The sequence below is a fragment of the Symphalangus syndactylus genome, chromosome 5 (assembly GCF_028878055.3).
Source record: "Symphalangus syndactylus isolate Jambi chromosome 5, NHGRI_mSymSyn1-v2.1_pri, whole genome shotgun sequence".
In the NCBI taxonomy this organism is placed as follows: Eukaryota; Metazoa; Chordata; class Mammalia; order Primates; family Hylobatidae; genus Symphalangus; species Symphalangus syndactylus.
This window is the reverse complement of record NC_072427.2, coordinates 111,880,823-111,901,066: the sequence shown is the minus strand read 5'-3', so window position 1 is coordinate 111,901,066 and position 20,244 is coordinate 111,880,823. Positions and strand designations below refer to the sequence as shown.

Here is a 20,244-nt window from a genome sequence, read left to right as displayed (position 1 = left end):
TTGCTCTTTGTCTGAGGTAGATGAGCTTGAATTTCTTACTCTGATTTTCCTGCCTGTTGTTGGATATTTAGGTTGTTTTCAGATGTTTTTCTGTTTCAGAGAGCATCAGTGAGTAATATCCTTGTACATATGAACTGTTCAGTTATGAGAGTTCAGCTGCAGTTCCTAGAAGTAGGTTAGCACACTGACATTTCACACGTCTTCTACTGTGTTGACAGTAGGTTGTACTGATTTACTTTCTGTGTTGCCACAGTTTCCAACACTTTTGCCAAGATTGGCCGTACTGAATTTTTTTAATCACCATCAATTTTATATTTGAAATATGTTACATTATTCTAATTTATATTTAATTATAAATATGATTGTGTGCTCTCTTGTTAATCTTTTTTAAAAACAGACTTTATTTTGTACAGCAGTTTTAGATTTACAGCAAAATTGAGCAGAAAGTACAGAGTTCCCCTGTACCCCCTTCCCCCACGCACCACCATCTCCCTCACTTGTCAACACGCCCCCCACCAGAGTGTACCTTGTTAGGATTGATGAACCCGTATTGACATAACATTACCCAGAGTCCATAGTTTACATCAGGGTTCACTCTTGGTTTTGTACATTCTACGGGTTTGGGCAAATGGATGACGTGCAGCCACCATTATAGTATTACACAGAAGCATTTCCTTGCCCTAAAAATCCTATGTTCTGGCCAGGCGCAGTGGCTCACACCTGTAATCCCAGCACTTTGGGAGGCTGAGGCAGACGGATCACGAGGTCAGGAGATCGAGACCATCCTGGCTAACACGGTGAAACCCCGTCTCTACTAAAAATACAAAAAAAATTAGCCGGGCATGGTGGTGGGCACCTGTAGTCCCAGCTACCCGGGAGGCTGAGGCAGGAGAATGGCGTGAACCCGGGAGGCAGAGCTTGCAGTGAGCCGAGATCGTCCAGCCTGGGCGACAGAGCGAGACTCTGTCTCAAAAAAAAAAATCCTGTGTTCCACCTATTCTCCTCTTCCCTCTTTCCCCTGCATCCGTTGATTTTTTTTTTTTTTTTTAACTCTCTGTAGTTCTGCCTTTTCCAGAATGTCACATAGTTGTAATCATGCAGTGGCTTTTTTCACTCAGTAGTATGCATTTAAGTTTACTCCATGTCTTTTCATGGCTAGAGTATGCATTTTTGACTTGGTATGCAATACTACAGAAGTAATACTATGTTCTTTTCTAATCAGGAGGTACATAATGTCCATTTGTTCTAGTGAAGGTAAATTTGATCGTTTGATTAAGGTGATGTATACCAGATTTCTTCACTGTAAAGTTACTACTTTTTCCTCTGTAATTAAAGTGTTTTGTGGGAAGATACTTTAACATTATGTAACAAATGCTGTTTCTCATCATACCTTTCAGCACCAATTTTCAATATTTTGCCTGAAACAATTATTACTCTGTTTTTGCCAAATGGTGATTTTCTAATAAGATTTTTAGTATAGTTAAATTTTTGTCTTCTTCCATAGCTTTTGTGTTTTTCTCTTCTACTTTTCTCTAAGGCTTTCCTCACTCAAAACATTATTAAAAATTCTCATGTTTACTTCTCTTTTTAAAAAACTAATGATAACATTTCATGAGCATTTTCTAATGTTTATGATTTTAAGATTGCCAGAAGGAAAAGATCACTGAAGACCATCTAGGTTAACAAACAGCTTAAATTTGAAAAAGCAAATGAAAGAAGCCAACGCATGTTATCAGTTCATAACATTACCTCCCTTCTAGAAGAATAGCTTCTTCCATTCTCTCCAGTTTTCTTCCAATCTTATAGTGGAACCAGATCTTCTGAAGCCTTAGTAGGAGGTGACATCAAGGGCTAAAAAAATACTCTTTGATGAACTCATGTCACTTTGATGCTCAGATATAAGTCAGACTGTGCAGAAGAGAAGCTCTAAAGATCCAAGTGATTTAGGAACTGGAGATAAGAAAAGCAAGCAGAAAACTGGGAAATGTTATTTCAGTCACTGCCAATATGGGATGTGGTTCCGTCTGTTTATTTATATAATATGATCTAGTGCTGTGCACTTATTAACTAGACTGCAAATACTTGCAGCTTAATAATGTGCTGCATATTTTATCACATCCTGAATATAAATTTGAATAAAATTGTAAGAAGATTTGATATTCGATTTACCTTTTAAACCATGTTTCAACGTGCAAGTAGTTTGCAAGTTCAATTGTTAATCTACTTGCTGCATAAATAAAACTGGGCAGTATTAGGAAAGATGCCCAGGGCCGCTGCGTGAGACCAAGTGTCTGTCTTTTGTCTTATAATTTGTGTCTGTTGCATACTTCAGCACTTGAAAAACTATGCCTCTGTGAAAAGAGGCCCTTCAGTGTTGCTAGGAAACCCAGGAACTGTTTTATATGATCTCAAGATTTTCATTCATTTCTAGTGCAACGCAATGAAGAGGAATTCAAGGCTGTAACCATTTTTTGAAAGAAAAACAAAAAACAAAAAAATCTAAAAGTCATTAAAAAATCATTTTAAAATATCATAAGCAGCATACTCATTTTAAAAAATCTCAGAATAAAGCAGAAATGGACAGTTTCTTCCTTAAAATCCTAATTCTCAAAAGTAATTGCTGTTAACAATTTGACATATATCTTTTCAGATTATTTTGTTACACATATATGACTATTTAAGGCAGTTTTTTTTTAATTAATTTTTATGTATCAAACAAGAAAGAAAGATAATGTAAAAACTAAGTTGTATTTTATTTTGATAAATACACTCCACTTTGTGTAGTGTAAGTACTGAGAGCATGAATTTGGGGGATTTCAACTTTTACAAATGTGCGTGTCTAATTGAAGTTATTTAACATTTTTATTTGATTTCTACAAAATGAAAACTCTAAAAACACACAGTAACCAGGAAGTTTTTATTGTTATTGATAGCGATTTTTCATTCTCACTTATATATTCTTAGCTCCATATTTGAACTATTTCTTGATTCGTTTTGGAATGAGATTTTTATTTTTAAGTGTACTTAGATTACTCATATTATTTGATGCTTGATGTGTTAATAACCAAACTAAATTTCAGATTTATAATTCACTCATTAATTCTTTTCTATTATGTGCAAAGAACTACAGCAGGAGATAGAGGTAGCCGCAATTTGCAATTTCTTTTACCCTAATAGAGCTAATGATTTAATAGTAAATCAGGGCATGCGTTTTAAAAGTTCGCAAAAGTACAAGGTAGCATGGGAAGAAGATAAGTTTCTCAACATCTAGGAAGATGTGACAGGCCAGGCACAGTGGCTCAAGCCTGTAATCCCAGTACTTTGGGAGGCAAAGGCGGAGGATTACTTGAGCCTCAGGAGTTAGAGATCAGCCTGGGTAACATAGTGAGACCTCATCTCTTAAAAAAATAAAAAATAGAAGATGTGACACAACTCTGGATGCCACCTAAGTCAGTTTCACCATAAAATTTATAGAGGAAAAAAAATTCCAAGGCAACATATGCTAAGTGCCGAGTAAGTGATACCAATGGTAGAAAGTAAAGTACAATCAGCATTCATAGAGAAAGAAAGAAAAATCATTGAAGGGTGGAGAGGTAGAAATGCCTTAATGAATGAGATAGGAATGGAACTGAGTTTATTAGAAATAATAGAGTGTATTTAGGTTAAATATTTAGGAGAAACACTTGAGATTATGTACATAAATACCAAATCATATCATTTTAAATAGAAACATGGGCATGAAATGGAGGCCAGAGTAGTTGGACTTTTGGGCTGGATCAGTGGGTTTGGATGATGTCTAGTCAATATTTGCTGTATAACAAAACAACTCAAACTCTAGAGGCTTAAAACAAAAGTCATATATTCATGATCCTGTGGGTTGCTAGTTAGACTAGGCTGGGATGGAAAATTATGGTCTCAACAGTGGGGCTGCAGAGAGCTGGTCTGGACTAGGGCTGAGTGTTCTAGGGTTGGCCAGACACCTCCGTTGCCCCCTCTGTGGTTTGTTCACACAGTGGCCAGTGACCAAGGAGGCAAGAGTGGGTGCAGCAAGGGTTTTTGAGGCCTAACCTCGGAACTACACAGGTCATTCCTGCACATCCTGTTGGTCAAAGCTGGGCGGGCCTCAGGTTTAAGGGAGCAGTTGCAGATAATTGGTATCCCAATTTAAATTTATTTCAGGAGTGCATTTACATGTGATTGAAAGCTTACGATGGTGCCTAAATGTAAATGGTGTTGAATGTAACCAGGATTTTCTTTAGTTCTCAGTCTGTTGGCTTTGACTTTATTAAAATTTTATTAGAACTGATAGTCTGTATATATTAAGCTTATTTTAAGACTAATGGAAAGAATCATGCAGTGACTAATTCCTCTTCATTTTGATTTGTTCTATCAAAATTTATTTGAAAAACATCAAGATAGTCACGTGGAGAATTAGGACTTTGGATTGATTTACTCCTAATTTTGCTCTAATGTGTTTATTTTTTTGGTGGGAGCAGGGGAAAAGGGAGAGGAAGAGAGAGGCAGGCCCTGTGCACCATACCATATCTTAGTGCTTAGGGTCTCTTCCAGGTCATCGTCCAGCTCTGAAGGTTGTCAGAGTCAGGTGACATAGGTCCAGATAGAGTTGCTCTTCAACAGAAAGTAGTGAAACTTAACGGTCATGCATACTTTAGATGTTTGAATTTATACTTAAGAAAATGTTGGGTAATCACAAGTAAACCATAGATGTGACAAACTAGTGCTATGCATACTTTTATACTGTGAATAGGAAAAAAAGTTTTATGTGATTGTTCACTTACAGACTAAATTTGCATTTAATTTTTTAACTTTTTGAGGCAGAGTATTGCTTTGTCACCCAGGCTGGAGGGCAGTGGCACGAGCTTGGCTCACTGCAGCCTCCACCTCCCCAGTTCAAGCGATCCTCCTGCCTCAGCCTCCTGAGTAGCTGGGATTACAGGTGCACACCACCACACCCAGCTAGGCTAATTTTTGTATTTTTGGTAGAGATGGGGTTTCACCATATTGGTGAAATTAAGTTATGTAATTTTAAGATGTCTTTTATAAAATAAAATAAATGTGATTATTGGCTTTTTCAGAAGGGAAATAAACAGGGATGAACAGTAAGAAGTGTCTCAGAAATAATGAGTCAACTATTTGGTAATTTTTTTTTTTTTTTTGAGACAGAGTTTTTGCTCTTATTGCCCAGGCTGGAATGCAATGGCGCGACGTCGGCTCACTGCAACCTCTGCCTCCCAGGTTCAAGCAGTTCTTCTGCCTCAGCCTCCCAAGTAGCTGGGATTACAGTCATGTGCCACCATGCCCAGCCAATTTTGTACTTTTAGTAGAGATGGGGTTTCACCATGTTGGTCAGGCTGGTCTCAAACTCCTGACTTCAGATGATCCACCCACCTTGGCCTCCCGAAGTGCTGGGATTACAGGCATGAGCCACCATGCCTGGCTGTATATTTTTAAAAGATAAGTAAATTGACAGTGTTCCCTTTTTTTTTGAATTATCCTCATCAAAACTTACTGCTTAGAAATATTTTTAAGCGGCCAGGCACGGTGGCTCATGCCTGTAATCCCAGCACTTTGGGAGGCCGAGGCGGGCGGATCACGAGGTCAGGAGATCGAGACCATCCTGGCTAACACAGTGAAACCCCGTCTCTACTAAAAATACAAAAAATTAGCTGGGCAAGGTGGCGGGCGCCTGTAGTCCCAGCTACTCGGGAGGCTGAGGCAGGAGAATGGCAGGAACCCCCGGGGCGGAGCCTGCAGTGAGCTGAGATTTCGCCACTGCACTCCAGCCTGGGCGACAGCGAGACTCTGTCTCAAAAAAAAAAAAAAAAAAAAAGAAATATTTTTAAGCATTCAATAGAAGGTTATAGAATTAAATCTAATAAAAATTTAAAGAAGCCTTGGCAGAAACTGTGTCACAGTTGATCAGCATATACCCTACTGACAGTGACTTAGTTCCCTGTGTGTTTGTGGTGAGCATGAATTAATGTAGCCTTGAATTTGTATGACGTGACTGACCATATTAGTCCATTCTCACACCGCTATAGAGAAATACCTAAAACTGGGTAATTTATAAAGAAAAGAGGTTTAATTGGCTCTGCAGGCTGTACAGAAAGCATGGCTAGGGAGGCCTCAGGAAACTTACAATCATGGCAGAAGGCGAAGGGGAAGCAGGCACGTCTTACGTGGCCAGAGCAGAGAAGGGGGAGGTGCTACACACTTTTAAACAACCAGATCTCCTGAGAACTCACTCACTATCAGCAAGGGGGAAATCCACCCCCATGATCGAGTCACCTACCACCAGGCCTCTCTTCCAACACTGGGGATTACAGTTCAACATGAGATTTGGGCGGGGTCACAAATCCAAACTGTATCACTCACATTTCAGAGATTCTAGCCAAATTCAGTTTTAAACATCTGCTTGCATATAGAAACCCTCTACCAGTAGAAACTTACATAATGTCAGGAAGTTCACAGCTTTCCTTAAGGGAATTGTATCAGATAAGATGATACTACTTGTGTCATTCTACTTTTACAAAGGCACAAATTAAAAACTGGGCATCTCTGAGTTTGGACTCCATTCCTCGGGACCCAAACCCCGTCCTGTATCCCTCACATCAATGTGCTGCTTCTCAATGGCTGCAGGGCACTGCGTGGGCTGTTAGCGTAATAGCAAATGCTTAGTCCCATGTACACTTCTTTTCTAGATTTCGCCAGAAGTTTGAGTATCACTACTCCTGAAGAAATGATTGAAAAAGCCAAAGGGGAAACTGCCTATCTGCCATGCAAATTTACGCTTAGTTCCGAAGACCAGGGACCGCTGGACATCGAGTGGCTGATATCACCAGCTGATAATCAGAAGGTGGATCAAGTGGTAAGTTTGATATGTCCTTGCTCACTTAGCAGCTGTCTGTGCAACTATTTGATGTGTCCATCACCTTGCCAGTCACATGGATGGGCTGCAGGCAGCTAGGAAGGAAGCCCCCCAACTTCTCAGGCTTTATGGCCTGGGTGAGGAAGGCAATTGCTCTGGTGGAAATTGAGGACACATGTAATGGAGGGAAATAGATAATGAGTGTGACCTAAGGTTACAGAAGAGGAAAAGATCACTGGAGTTTTAGAGACACTTCAGGGAAGAAGAGGAACTTATGAAAGTTCCGACAATCTGGATTTGAGGCGGGGAATAGCAGAGGCCTAGATGGAGCAGGCATGACGTTGAGACAGGAGTGTGTGTCGTGTTAGGAGATGGCACATAACTGTGCTTTGTTAAACGTTAGACAGAACTGAAATTTTTAAGTTTTACCCAAGGATTCTGTCAGCAGTAGAAGTGTCATTAGCTATGGTGTAACAACTACATAGTATTACAGTCTATTTTCCTTATTTTTTCAAGTTAAATATCCTGTCCAATGAATTTTTTAAAAAACAAAATCAAGTCTTTTTAAATTAATTTTTTTTACTTTTTTAAAACTTCCCAGTATAAAAATGAAGTCTTTAGAGCAAAAAACAATCTATGAAATATTTAGTCTTAAATTTAAAAAATCTTAAAACATTGTTTCAGTATTTTTTCTAATCAAAGTAATAAGAGTCTGATGTAGAAAACTTGGAAAGCCAAAAATAGCACAGAGGAGGAAACATGCCTAATAATCTCATCTCCAAATACATGTCATGTTTTACCTTTTCAATGGTTCCAGAATACTTTATTTAGAATGTTGCATATTGTCTTTGTCTGACACATTTAATTTTTTAAAAAGTTAATAAATTATATTAGATCAGGGAGAGGAAAATAAGTCCAAATATTTAAGTAAGTATAGTAATATATATATTTGGAAGAGAAATTTTGTTTTTACGTCATTTGTTCATGTAAAAGAAGGGGATATTTAAAAGTTACAAGTAACATGCTTCCATTTAATGGCTGAATCAGTGCAGTTAGGTAATTAATATTTTTGGAAAATCTAGTCAGTTTGCCCTTGATGTTTATGTTAAGGAAATAATTAAGATGCTTTCCCAAGTTGTGAGTGACTAGAGCCACCCCCTCCAAAGATGTAACCTCTGCCCTGATTCTGTTACCAGAACTTCTTTCTGTTTCCCTGAGCAAAATAAATCGGGCCTGACTCATTTTATCTACTCAGCCTCGTTGCCCTGTTCCCTGTCACTCTTACCTCCCCCTTCTCTCCCTTCTCTCTCTCTGGAGGTGCTGGCACCTAGAGTACAGGCTCCTGTCTGAGGTCCTGCAGTTCCCCGTTCCTGTGACAGTGCAGTGCCTGTCCCGCTTTAGAGCCCAGGACTCTGACCCTGTGTGTAAGATAGGGGAAGCCTAGGATGCATATGGACAGCGTGGGTCTTCAGTGCTTCTGCTGAGTGAAGCTTGTGACCAGGTGCATGTAGAGACCAAGAAGCACTGTGCCCTGAGCCATTAGTGTGTCTGTTAATGGGAAGAAGACTCCAAGTCGTCCATGCTGAGTGAGAGGCACGGCTTTGCCATCTACAGGAGTTGTAAGATAAATGTGAAACTGGGACTTGACTCTGAGTGACTGTGTCTGGGTTAAAAACCTAGCTTCTAACCTAAAACACAGTCACATCAGACCAAAAGAAGGAAGAGTTAGGAAGAGATTGATGCAGAAGAGGATGCATACATGGAATTTAAGCTACATATGTTTTTTAACTGACCCCCTATTTTAATATATTTCAGCTAGTAGACAGAATGGTTAAAAACTAGGAATTGGAGGACTGAGCTGGAGAAATTTGCATTCTTATTCCTTGTGTGATCTCTTTAGTCAGCAGTTACTGTGAACAGCGTGCTTGGGCAGTGTTTTATATACTTTAATTGTATATACTTAAGCCTTAAAACAACATAGTAAGGTGAGAATTATTATACATATGGCAAGGAGGAAACAGAGGCCCAGAGATTTTCATGCCCAGAGTAACAAATGCAGTTGGGATTTGAACCCAGGTCCCTCTGACTCTCACAGCTGCTCTCTTATCCTTTGCACTGTCCTGTGCTGCCTCCCGTGTTTCATAAACCTGTTTCCTCATGTGTAAAGTAGGAACAGCTATACCTAGCATCTCAGGGTCATTATAAGAATTCAGCAAAATACTGTATTCACAAGCATTCAGTAAGCTTGTAAATGATATTGAAATGATAATCATGTACTGTGCCAAGTTAAATGGATCTGGTCTGCATCTTTGTTGTGTGACTTGGCAAAAGCTGATCAGTGAGAGCCACTTCTTTCCTCACCTAAATGTCAATGTGGACAATGCCATCGTCCTTGCAGGGTTGTGAAGGGGAATCAGTGAAGACATGTAAAATTTTATGGTAAATTTCCCATTCCTTAACTAATATTTATAACACTGTTTTCTGGGAAGACACTAAACTAGCTTATAAAATAACCAAGAGCGGGAATGCATCTTATTTCTCAAGCCACCCTTAAGAGACTACTAAGGTGTGTGTGAAGCATAACGAGCTATTGGAAGTACAAGAGATTGAAGTCTACCACCTTTAGAGTTAGATTCCACAGGCAAATTATGATAAGCCTTTTAATCAAAAGAAATTAATCAAAGGAAGATAGAGTAGCCAGATTTGTGGAGTAGTCAGTGTTGCCTTTGACAAGTGGGTGTGTCAAGAAGATTGAGCAAATAAAGTAATGGCTTGTGTTTACAGAGTAAGTCAGCTGTGGACCCTTCGACTACTTCTTTTATTTACTTAGCAAACTGGTATTGAGTGCAACCTAGATGCACACAGTTCATATATAAATAAAAGATCTAGCTGGGCACGGTAGCTCATGCCTGTAGTCCCAGCACTTTGGGAGGCTGAGGCAGGCGGATCACAAGGTGAGGAGTTCGAGACCAACCAGGCCAATGTGGTGAAACCCTGTCTCTACTAAAAATACAAAAATTAGCAGGCGCGGTGGTGGGCACTTGTAGTCCCAGCTCCTCGGGAGGCTGAGGCAGGAGAATCGCTTTAACCCAGGAGGTGAAGGTTGCATTGAGCCAAGATCGCACCACTGCACTCCTGCCTGGGAGATAGAACAAGACTGTCTCAAAAAAAAAAAAAAAAAAAAAAAGATTTTTGGTGGATTAGGGTGGGGTCAGTGTGGTTGGGAAGGAGATAATATAGAAGAGAACCCAAGTTTCTCCACTCAAGAAGTTTCCGCGGAATAAACCTGGAAAACAGTGTTCTTAAATGACATTTTTTCTGATTATGCTGCCCATAATTAGCACTCAGGTAAAAGAAATTAATTGCAGGATACAGGCTGTAGTTGTGTTTCCTGATTATTATCTGAGTTTTGGCATCACTGCTCTTTGGCCCATGGGTCTGATAGAACCAGAATGAAGAGATTTCATTAGCAAAAAAGAAAAATTATAAAATGTGTTAAATTAATATTAGAGATTGTTAGAGATGACTACTATAGTTCTCTTCCAAGAAAATATTCCGAACACAAATTTTATTTCCCTCTAAAGCATCCAGCCTTTAGTAATTGCCTTCAAAGGCTATGTGTGATTCAGAAAACTCAGTGGATTAGGCACAGGTCTTTGCTTTAGTTACAGAAGATTCATTCAAAGGACTTGTTAACCTGGGTACACATATCTTAAGAGGTTTATTTTATGATTTTATCTGTTAGAGTCTAGAGCCCTCAAGTAACTCCGACTTAATATTAAGACCAAACAAAGTTATCTTTTTGTTAGATTCCACAGGCAAATTATGATAAGTCTTTTGTAGGGGCAGGAGGCAGTAGGTACTTGATTTTGTTACACTTGGTTGGCAAACTACAGCCTCAGAGGCAGTTGAAAAATAGAGTATATAAGAATGAGCAGTCCAGGCATGGTGACTTACACCTATAATCACAGCACTTCGGGAAGCCAAGGCGGGTGGATCCCCTGAGGTCAGAAGTTCGAGACCAGCCTGGCCAACGTGGTGAAATCCCTTGTCTACTAAAAATACAAAAATTAGCCGGCCGTGGTGGCATGTGCCTGAAGTCTCAGCTACTGGGGAGGCAGAGGCGAGAGAATTGCTTGAACCCAGGAGGTGGAGGGAGCCGAGATCTCACCATTGCACTCCAGCCTGGGCCACAGACACAGAAGAAAAAAGAAAAAGAAAAGAAAAGAAAAGGAAAAGACAACGAACAAGCAAGTCTGTGTTCCTGCCCAATCTTACTAAATTGCTCTCTAGGACAGTATAGGGCTTTACTATTTTATCATGTTGCGTCTTGGTTTCCCCATTAAAAATAGAAGTCTGGGACTATACCCAAGGATCACTTTGATTACTTTCCATTTTCTCGTTCTGTGGTTTGGATAGTTTTAGGTTCCCCGTAATACTGTGTTCTTCTTTTTTTTTTCTGCGGGGTGGGGGGGGCGCGGTTCTGTAGCAGCAGGTGTATCCAGGGCTCCTTTAAGAGACAGTTTTTTGTGTGTGTGTTTGTTTTTCCTCCTATCTAATTTTGGCTTTCTTTTAGATTATTTTGTATTCTGGAGACAAAATTTATGATGACTACTATCCAGATCTGAAAGGCCGAGTACATTTTACGAGTAATGATCTCAAATCTGGTGATGCATCAATAAATGTAACGAATTTACAGCTGTCAGATATTGGCACATATCAGTGCAAAGTGAAAAAAGCTCCTGGTGTTGCAAATAAGAAGATCCATCTGGTAGTTCTTGGTAAGTTATTTTTATTTGTGTTAATGGGTTACTGAGTAAGAGAATGATTAGTCATAGTACTGTAGTAGCAGCACTTGTATAAGACAAAGCTTAATTTTTTAGAATAACAATTTTAAACACTTGAAGTACTTCTATGTTGGATAGCATCAAATATAAAACTAGCTTTTGGTTTGGATAGGAAAAGTAAGAAGTGATCAACTTCTTTGTGAAATTCGTAAGAGTTTAAAAATAAGTGAACGACTATTATGGTATGGAGGAAGAACCCTAAGCCAGGAGTTAGGAGATCTAGGGTTTTTGCCTTGTCCTCAGAATTTGCCCTGAGAATTATGTAGAACCATGTTTCTATGATGAATAATGTAAGCATTTAGAATGGAGGTGAAGAAATATGGAAGAAGGAATATTGAATTCAAGTAAGGCCATTAGGCATCACATAGTATTTAAGCTTCTTGATGTCACTGTTTTTCATCATTAAAGTGAGGAGATGAGACATTCACTGATATAGCCCTCTCTATAATAGTTAAGAGGGAGGTAGTATAAACTGCTTTGTAAACTGCCAAAGACTACAGAGTTTATTATCCTTCTCTAGATTCTGTGATAATGTCTACAAGCACTCTTAATCCCTTCAAATTGAGAAACTGAAAGATAATAGTTCATAAATATACTTCTAAAACCATACTGTGATAAGCTTTACACAAAATGTACATTGGCTACCATTTAGAAAAACATAGCTGTCTAGCTCTCTATTTAATGACAGTAAATTCCTCTGTCCTCATGTTTTAGGGGACACTTGGGGACTGACTTTCATAGGAAAAGCTGATGCTAGAATTGTCTAGCATGACTGGAAATAACTGATCAGGGTAGGCCTCCCACATCAACATTTACCTCATTCCTTCTGTTTAGAGAACTGATTGGGGTGGGGTAGAATATTCTAAAGAATACTCTTTAATTTTAATTTTATTTTATTTTATTTTATTTGAGATGGAGTCTCACTCTGTTGCCCAGGCTAGAGTGCAGTGGCACAATCTCTGCTCACTACAGCCACCGCTTCCCAGGTTCAAGTGATTCTCTTGCCTCAGCCTCCCAAGTAGCTGGGATTACAGGCATGCACCACCACACCTGGCTAATTTTTGTATTTTTAGTAGAAACAGGGTTTCACCATGTTAGCCAGGCTGATCTGAAACTCCTGACCTCAGGTGATCCACCCACCTCGGCCACCCAAAGTGCTGAGATTACAAGAATACTCTTTAGGAGAGCAATGTTCAAGATGACTTGGGCACCCAACACTTAACTACTCCTCCTACAAGTAGACCCAGCACTTAACTATTACTCCTAGAGACTAGGAACAAGAGTGGGGATTTTTGGGTACCTTCATGGCAAATCCATGCATTGTCTTGGTAGATAGAATCTGCTGGCAGCATCATTGAATGGGGACCTGAAGAGGTCCTGGTGAAATGCATCATTCTGAATCGCACTAACTAAAAATGTTTCTTGTGGTGTGAAAGTAAGTCAGTCTAAAAAAGGAACCAGGAAAAGGAATATGGTAATGTTGGAAATTTGAATTTTCTGTGTCTTCATTGAGTAAACATGGAGTAACTTTTCTTTGTTATAAATGTATAAGCAAGTGAAAGATTAACACCTGGTCCGAATTCTTTTTTTTTTTTTTTTTTTTTTGAGACCGAGTCTCGTTCTATCACGCAGGCTGGAGTGCAGTGGCGTGATCTCGGCTCACTGCAACCTCCACCTCCTGGGTTCAAGCAATTCTCTTGTCTTGCCCTCCCGAGTAGCTGGGACTACAGGTGCCCGCCACCACACCTGGCTGATTTTTTTTATTTTTAGTAGAGATGGGGTTTCACCATGTTAGCCAGGATGGTCTCAATCTCCTGACCTCGTGATCTGCCCGCCTCAGCCTCCCAAAGTGCTGGGATTACAGGTGTGAGCCACCGCACCCGGCTGCCTGGTCTGAATTCTTATCACAGACCCAGGAATTCCTGAGATTATAACCCTGACTATACTTTCTTCCAACATTGCTCTCTAGGAAGTATTAAGTTGGAAGATGTATACGGAATATTAACTGGTTCATGATATGCGAAGCAGAAGATACTTGATTATCAGGATTGTTTATTGTGAAACCCCTGTTTGATGGGACAGGTACACTGGGATTAATGGGGTTGGCACATATTCCCAGAAGAGTTGTGGACAAGCATATTTGTGTGTTTGTGTATTGTCTGGATCCTGTGGGACCAGGTTCAGGGTCACATTTGCAGTTCTCAACTGAAGAGAACATTACAGCAGAACATTTCCCAAAAAAGGAACTTGAGTTGGGTGGTAGGGATGGCACATAATGTGGTTCAGTTCACTCATGGCAGGAGCCATGACTGCCCGGCAGTAGGAATGGCCTTTTTATATTAAACTTTGAACCCCAGCATGTCCTAAGAATGGGTAAGTGGGAAGCATTGACACAGTTCACCCTGAGTTACTCCTGGGGAGAATTTTATAGCCAAGTCAGCCTTCAATTCAAACCCAGGAGGGAGAGAGGGGATAAACTGGGGATGAGAGGAGAAAGCAGGGAAGTGATTGCCGAAGAGAAGTAGGGATGACTGGTACTCTAATCTGGACGAGGTTGTGTCAGAGCCAGAGAATTTCTTGTAACTCTTTCTTCCATGTTTTTAGATGAGTTATGACTGCTGCTGGGAGAAACCACCAGAATTGTATTCTCTTGAAGGTGAAAATTAATTGGATTGAAGCTTATCTGTTAGTTTTGCCTTGAAATTCTGCCTGGATTATCTGGGGCAAAAGATAAGATGAAGTGCCCTCTAGTGACCCAACTAAGTGGTGGTCACTGGAGCTCATCGGATTGACTGATAGTGGCTCTATCTAATGCTTTGGTTCTTTTGTGGGAAATCTGAAGTAGTTGCCATCATGGCATTCACAGGGTAATGGCAGTGCATTCATTGAGCTTGTGTGTTATGTGGCCACTAACCCAGAGAGATGATTGATAGTCATCTGGATGTGAGGGGCAGCATGTTGCTGTAGCTTGCTCCATTGCCATGCCTGCCTTGCTCTTTCAGACACAGCACAAGCTCGTGTGGATGCAGCTCAATAAAGAAGCGGAAGTGGGAAATGTTAACAAAGAGAATTGATAGAAGGTTACCGTTGTGGCCATATATCACGGGCACCTTCCCCTGGAGCTCTGGAAGGGCCTGTTGATTGAAACCTTTTGGTATAAAGGACAGAGTTGTTTTGAAGAGCAGAACATGCACAGTTAACAATTCCTGGACATATATGGTATACTCCCACTGCACCATGCCACCAGATCACAGTGGCAACAGCAAGTGTAGCGGCTCAGTCATCACTGGCCTTAAAGGTCCTAAGGGATTTGCAAACCATTGATACTAGGCACGGCCCCTCACTACTTTTTATTTTACAGTAATTTTTAGTTTTATAGAAAAGTTGCAAAAATACGAGGAAGTTTCTAAGAGTGGGCCCATCATCTAATTTCCCCTAATGTTAACATCTTACAAAATCATGTTATAATTATCAAAACCAAGAAATTAACATTGATACAATACTATTAACTAAATTACAGACCCAATTTGAATTTTACTGTTTTCCAGTAATGTTGTTTTTGTACTAGGATTGCATCTAGAATCCACATTGCATTTATATCTCCTTAATCTCCTCCAGTCACATCCGGGGGCACTTGATGTCATGTCTTATTGTTAATCGTGATCACTTGGTTTAAGTTTTATCTGATGGGCTTCTCCACTCTAGAGTTATTATTTTTCCCTTTATAATTAAAAAATATCTTGGGGGAGCTACTTTGAGACTGTGCAGATACGTTGTTTCTTATTTAACTTTTGCCTATTGATTTTAGCATCTATTGATAGATTTTTGCCTGGAGTCAGGGTATTTTTGAACCAATAAGAAATTATATTTCTTGGAAGGATGACATCATGATAAAAGTATCCCCTGTCCCATGTAGGGATTTAGAGAGTATTTCCAGTAGACTGGTGTAGCCACTAGCAGGGAAAGATGATGAAGTAATACATGTGTGGAGCAGAGGATTACTAAATTGGTGGGATACCATGTCCAACTACAACTTGATGGTCACATACCCTTATCTGAGAAGGACTATTGTTTGTGTTAGTGATCATGGAGGCAGATGTTCTGAGAACAGCAGCCAGTATGTGGGAAGTCCGTACCAAAGAAACATTTAGGAGACAAGACTTTATTCGTGCTCTCTTTGTGGTTTTCTTCTGTTCCAGCAGAGTACCGTGGGTTAAGAGTTAATCTTCCTCATAGTATAATGGTTGGATGTTGGCATGTAAAAGACTTGTACTTTCTCTTCCCAGTGGAAAGCAGGTGGGCTGCTCCAAAGTGTCATTCAGAAACCTGTGTTGGTAGAATCTTGTTTTATTGTGGCCGGGTTGTAGTGAGGCCCTGAATTTCCTAGCAGCAATTTTAAATAGCTATCCGTTATTAGATATGTTTTGATTGCTGGTTATATGGGAGAAAATGGATATAGAAAGGATGAGTGTTAGAGTTAGAATACCATATTACCCATAGATGTTTGATGCACAAAGCATTGCATCAGTTATTTATTTGCTAGTAATTTATTCTAATAAAGGATTTACTGGTAGTTTGAAGAAATGTAAGAGAACAAGTCTCATTTCATTGAAGACTCCCAGGATGAAATAATTTGCAAAACTTATTTAAAAGTCCAGTTGATGTAGTCTCCAGAGCACCTGGTCAGATTGAAAAATAAACAGATTTGCTTGGAAAAATCAACAGTGCAGTTAAATATGTGTTGACCCTTATTTTAAAAATGTAAGTAGGAGCAGATGAAGGGGAATACAATTAAATTTGTTAAGGAGTTACTAAGAAGGAGTAAGGTCATGGTTGATAACCTTAGTTGAAGATACCCCACTGAATATGATAAATCGTGTTGAGCCAGTTTTGGGAAACAATTTGACAATTCCTTACATTGTTAAAGTATGTACAGTCACCATATGATCCAGCAATTACTAAGACAAAGGAAAGCATATGCCAGTGTTCACATGAGTGTTCAAGCAGCGTTGTTCATAATACTGCAAAACAAAAATGCATTTACCTTTATTCATAGTAGTGAAAGAATAAAAACCCATTCACGATTGAAAAAATGAAAATCAGCTTAAACTAAAAAAGAAAAAATCAGTCTTGACGTGTGTCAGCCAGAAGGACAGATACAGATTAAAGTCAGCCACAGAGTTTATAGAAAACATTGTCTTTCCCAAGGTTATAGAGCAGTAGTAAAGCATAGACTATTGCTGTCTTCTCTAATGTTGCCCCCAGACCCACATTTCTCTACCCATCCTTTACTGGAATACTCAATTACTAAATGGCCCCACCTCCTCAACAGCTCCCACTTCCTGTTTAATCCCCATTTTTCCTAATCTCAGAAACAGCTGATTGAGAGCTGATGGCTACTTCCTTACAACCTCCTGAGAGTCCTTCAGCATCCCTGCTCTTGTCCAGTGGCATTCCATGGTTCCTCGTAATGCCGTCCTCACTGGTCAATCTGATTTTGATAGACTACACACTTGCCCCTTGTCAGTTTGGCTAACTAGGCTTTGACAGTAGCCCCAAACTGGAAACACAGTATTCATTAACAGGTGACTGGATAAGCAAACTTGGGTTACAGTCCATTGAAATACTAAAATAACTGTATATACAATAACATGGCTCAATCTCAGAAATGTTATGCTGAATAAAAGAAGACAAAAAAAATACATACTGTAGTATTCTATTCATGTGATTCCAGAAGAAGAGCTAATCTACAGTGGTAGAAATCTGATCAGTGGCTTCCTGGGTCCAGGGTTTTGGAGTCACATCTATTGTAACCAGCATGAGGGAACTTTCTTGGGAGAGGGTTGGAGTGGTGCTTAATGGATATAGACACATTTATTAAAAGTAATCAGCCCACGTGATTAACATGTTAACTTTATTGTGTGAATATTATACCTTATTAAAGTTCAGCAGAACAGTATGCAATGCCAAGGTGTTAATCCAGGATTGGGGTGAGTTGCAGGTAATGGAGTTAGTAGCTGTTCTAAACAGTTACCCAGAAACACCTGGAATATAACCTCAGATTTCCTTTTTTTTTTTTTTAATTAAATATTCTTTTTTACGCATGAATTTCCAGGCTGTGAATATCTTTTTGATTCGGGGTCTGGTTCTGTCACTTAGGCTGGAGTGCAGTGACATGATCAAAGCTTCACTGCAGCCTCAAAATCCTGGTCTCAAGCCATCCTCCTACTCCAGCCTCCCAAGTAGCTACGACCACAGGCACACATCACCACACCCAGCTAATTTTTCGAAGTTTTTATAATGACAAGAGTCTCGCTGTGTTACCCAGGCTGGTCTCAAACCCCTGACCTCAAGTGATCCCCCCACTGCCTTGGCCTCCCAAAGTGCTGAGATTACACTATGCCTAGCCCAGGTTTTCTTTTTTGTAGCCTGCTCTTTGGATGGATTTGAGTTGATGTAAATGCAGAATGCTAGTTGTTCCTTGCTACACTGAGTGTTGTTAGTATTGTTGATGATAAACTGCCTGATTGTCAGGGTTATGGCACCTAGAGGGATGTGACTTGGTACATACTGCCAGAGGGCTACATGTCAAGCATGGGGAAGAATAGCTAAGGAATGGAAGGGGGAGCTTCCTTCCCTCTCAAGTGGTCTTGCGGAAAAAAGCAAGTGCATTATTCTTGCTTTTTTTCAGGTGTGCCCCATGAAATGGACAGGCACCGAGCTATGCCTGAGATATTGCCATATCTACTAATGCAGTGGCTGCTTGTCTGAGCTTATTCTTTGCTGTTTTGTGTCAGATAAAGCTGAATAAACTGATGTTGATCACTTACTGTGGTCTTTCATTCTTTTGTGAATTCTGGACCGAGAACCAACTGATAATGAGTCAGTGGTTGTGTACAATGCTGTATTCATAAAAGTAAGTTCCATTCTCTTGTGTAAATTTATAATTTGTTTTCTTTTTCAGTTAAGCCTTCAGGTGCACGATGTTACGTTGATGGATCAGAAGAAATTGGAAGCGACTTTAAACTAAAATGTGAACCAAAAGAAGGTTCACTTCCATTACAGTATGAGTGGCAAAAATTGTCTGACTCACAGAAAATGCCCACTTCATGGTTAGCAGGTACTGCTGATCATAGTATTTGTACCACATGCCATTGATTTGGACTAAGATCTAGTAGGGGTGTGTGTGTGTGATTTGAGATAGGGCCTTGCTCTGTCACCCAGGCTCACTGCAATCACAGCTCACTGAAGCTTCGACCTCCTAGGCTCAAGTCATCCTCCCACCTCAGCCTCCCAAGTAGCTGGAACTACAGGTGCATGCCATCACACCCTGCTAATTTAAAAAAAAAAAATTTGAGGAGACAGCATCTCCCTGCGTTGCCTGTGCTGGTCTCAAACTCCTGGGCTCAAGGAGTCCTCTTTACTTGGCCTCCCAAAGTGCTGGGATTACAGGCATGAGTCCGGGCATGTGCCCAGCCTGCTTATATATTGTAGATTCCCAAATGCTTTGTTTCCCTTTTCTACATAGAATAATCAGGATTTCCATGGGAATTATTCAGTGTTTTATAATATCAATTTAGTGTCATCTATTATAAATGAAGAGCTATTCTATGATTTCATTTTTTTAGGATATTAGTTACTTTGGTATTTTTTTTGTTTGTTTGTTTTTGTCTTTTTTCCGAGACAAGGGGTCTCGCTCTGTCACCCAGGCTGGGCGTGCAGTGGCAGGATCTCGGCTCCCTGCAGTCTTCACCTCCCAGGCTCAAGTAAGCCTCCCACTTCAGCCTCCCGAGTAGCTGAGACTACAGGCATGTGTCACCACGCCCTGCTAATTTTTGTATTTTTTGTAGAGATGGAGTTTCTGCATGTTGCCCACACTGGTCTCAAACTCCTGGGCTCAAGCTGTCCACCCACCTCAGCCTTCCAAAGTATAGGTGTGAGCCATTGTGCCTGGCCAATTTTTTTTTTTAATTGATGAGACATGTTCATGATTATAACTTAGATAGTGGCTAAAGTATAATAAAAGTTGGATCTTTAGTGTTTTGCTTAGATTGAAAATATAGTAATTTACCCATGGTGTGTGTATAAATTAAAAGAAAACCCGTGTGACACTAACTAGAAAGTTACAAATTGGCCAAATCTGCTCACCTATTTGTTATAATTGACTTCTTAGTTCAAACTGATGACCAGGCTCCACCCCGCCATCCACTGCATCCTGGTCTTTAGTAGGTTTTCTCTCTGCCTCTCTTTTTTTCAAACTAAGAGACCAATCTGGGAGTCCTCTTCTGACTTCCTTTTGTATGTTTCTTCCATCTAGGGGGGAATAAAGTAGGTTTTATATGTTTTCCTGCTGCATGAAAGATCCTTTGTGGAATGCAGTAGCGTTTATAGTCTTTGATGTGCCCCAAAATGGGTTTGCAGCAGCTACACAGTGAACCAACCCCCCTGCTCCAGCTGAGGCTCTGTGGTGCAGGGGATCATGGTTACTTTCACCTTGATACCGTGAAC

The 20,244-nt window shown here is 40.0% G+C and overlaps 1 protein-coding gene across 9 annotated transcripts in view; it reads left to right on the top strand.

Annotated features, from left to right (window-relative positions):
* The window catches only part of CXADR (CXADR Ig-like cell adhesion molecule), an 85,833-nt gene that overhangs the window by 32,748 nt on the left and 32,841 nt on the right, over window positions 1-20,244 (top strand). For 7 of the 9 annotated variants that reach the window (XM_055279315.2, XM_063640657.1, XM_055279318.2 and 4 more), the window contains exons 2-4: window positions 6,723-6,889; window positions 11,466-11,670; window positions 18,701-18,856. In XM_055279315.2, coding sequence (XP_055135290.1) covers window positions 6,723-6,889; window positions 11,466-11,670; window positions 18,701-18,856 — 528 coding nt within the window. The remainder of the gene's footprint in view (window positions 1-6,722; window positions 6,890-11,465; window positions 11,671-18,700; window positions 18,857-20,244) is intronic. The other 2 variants (XM_055279320.2, XM_055279321.2) reach the window with 2 other exon arrangements.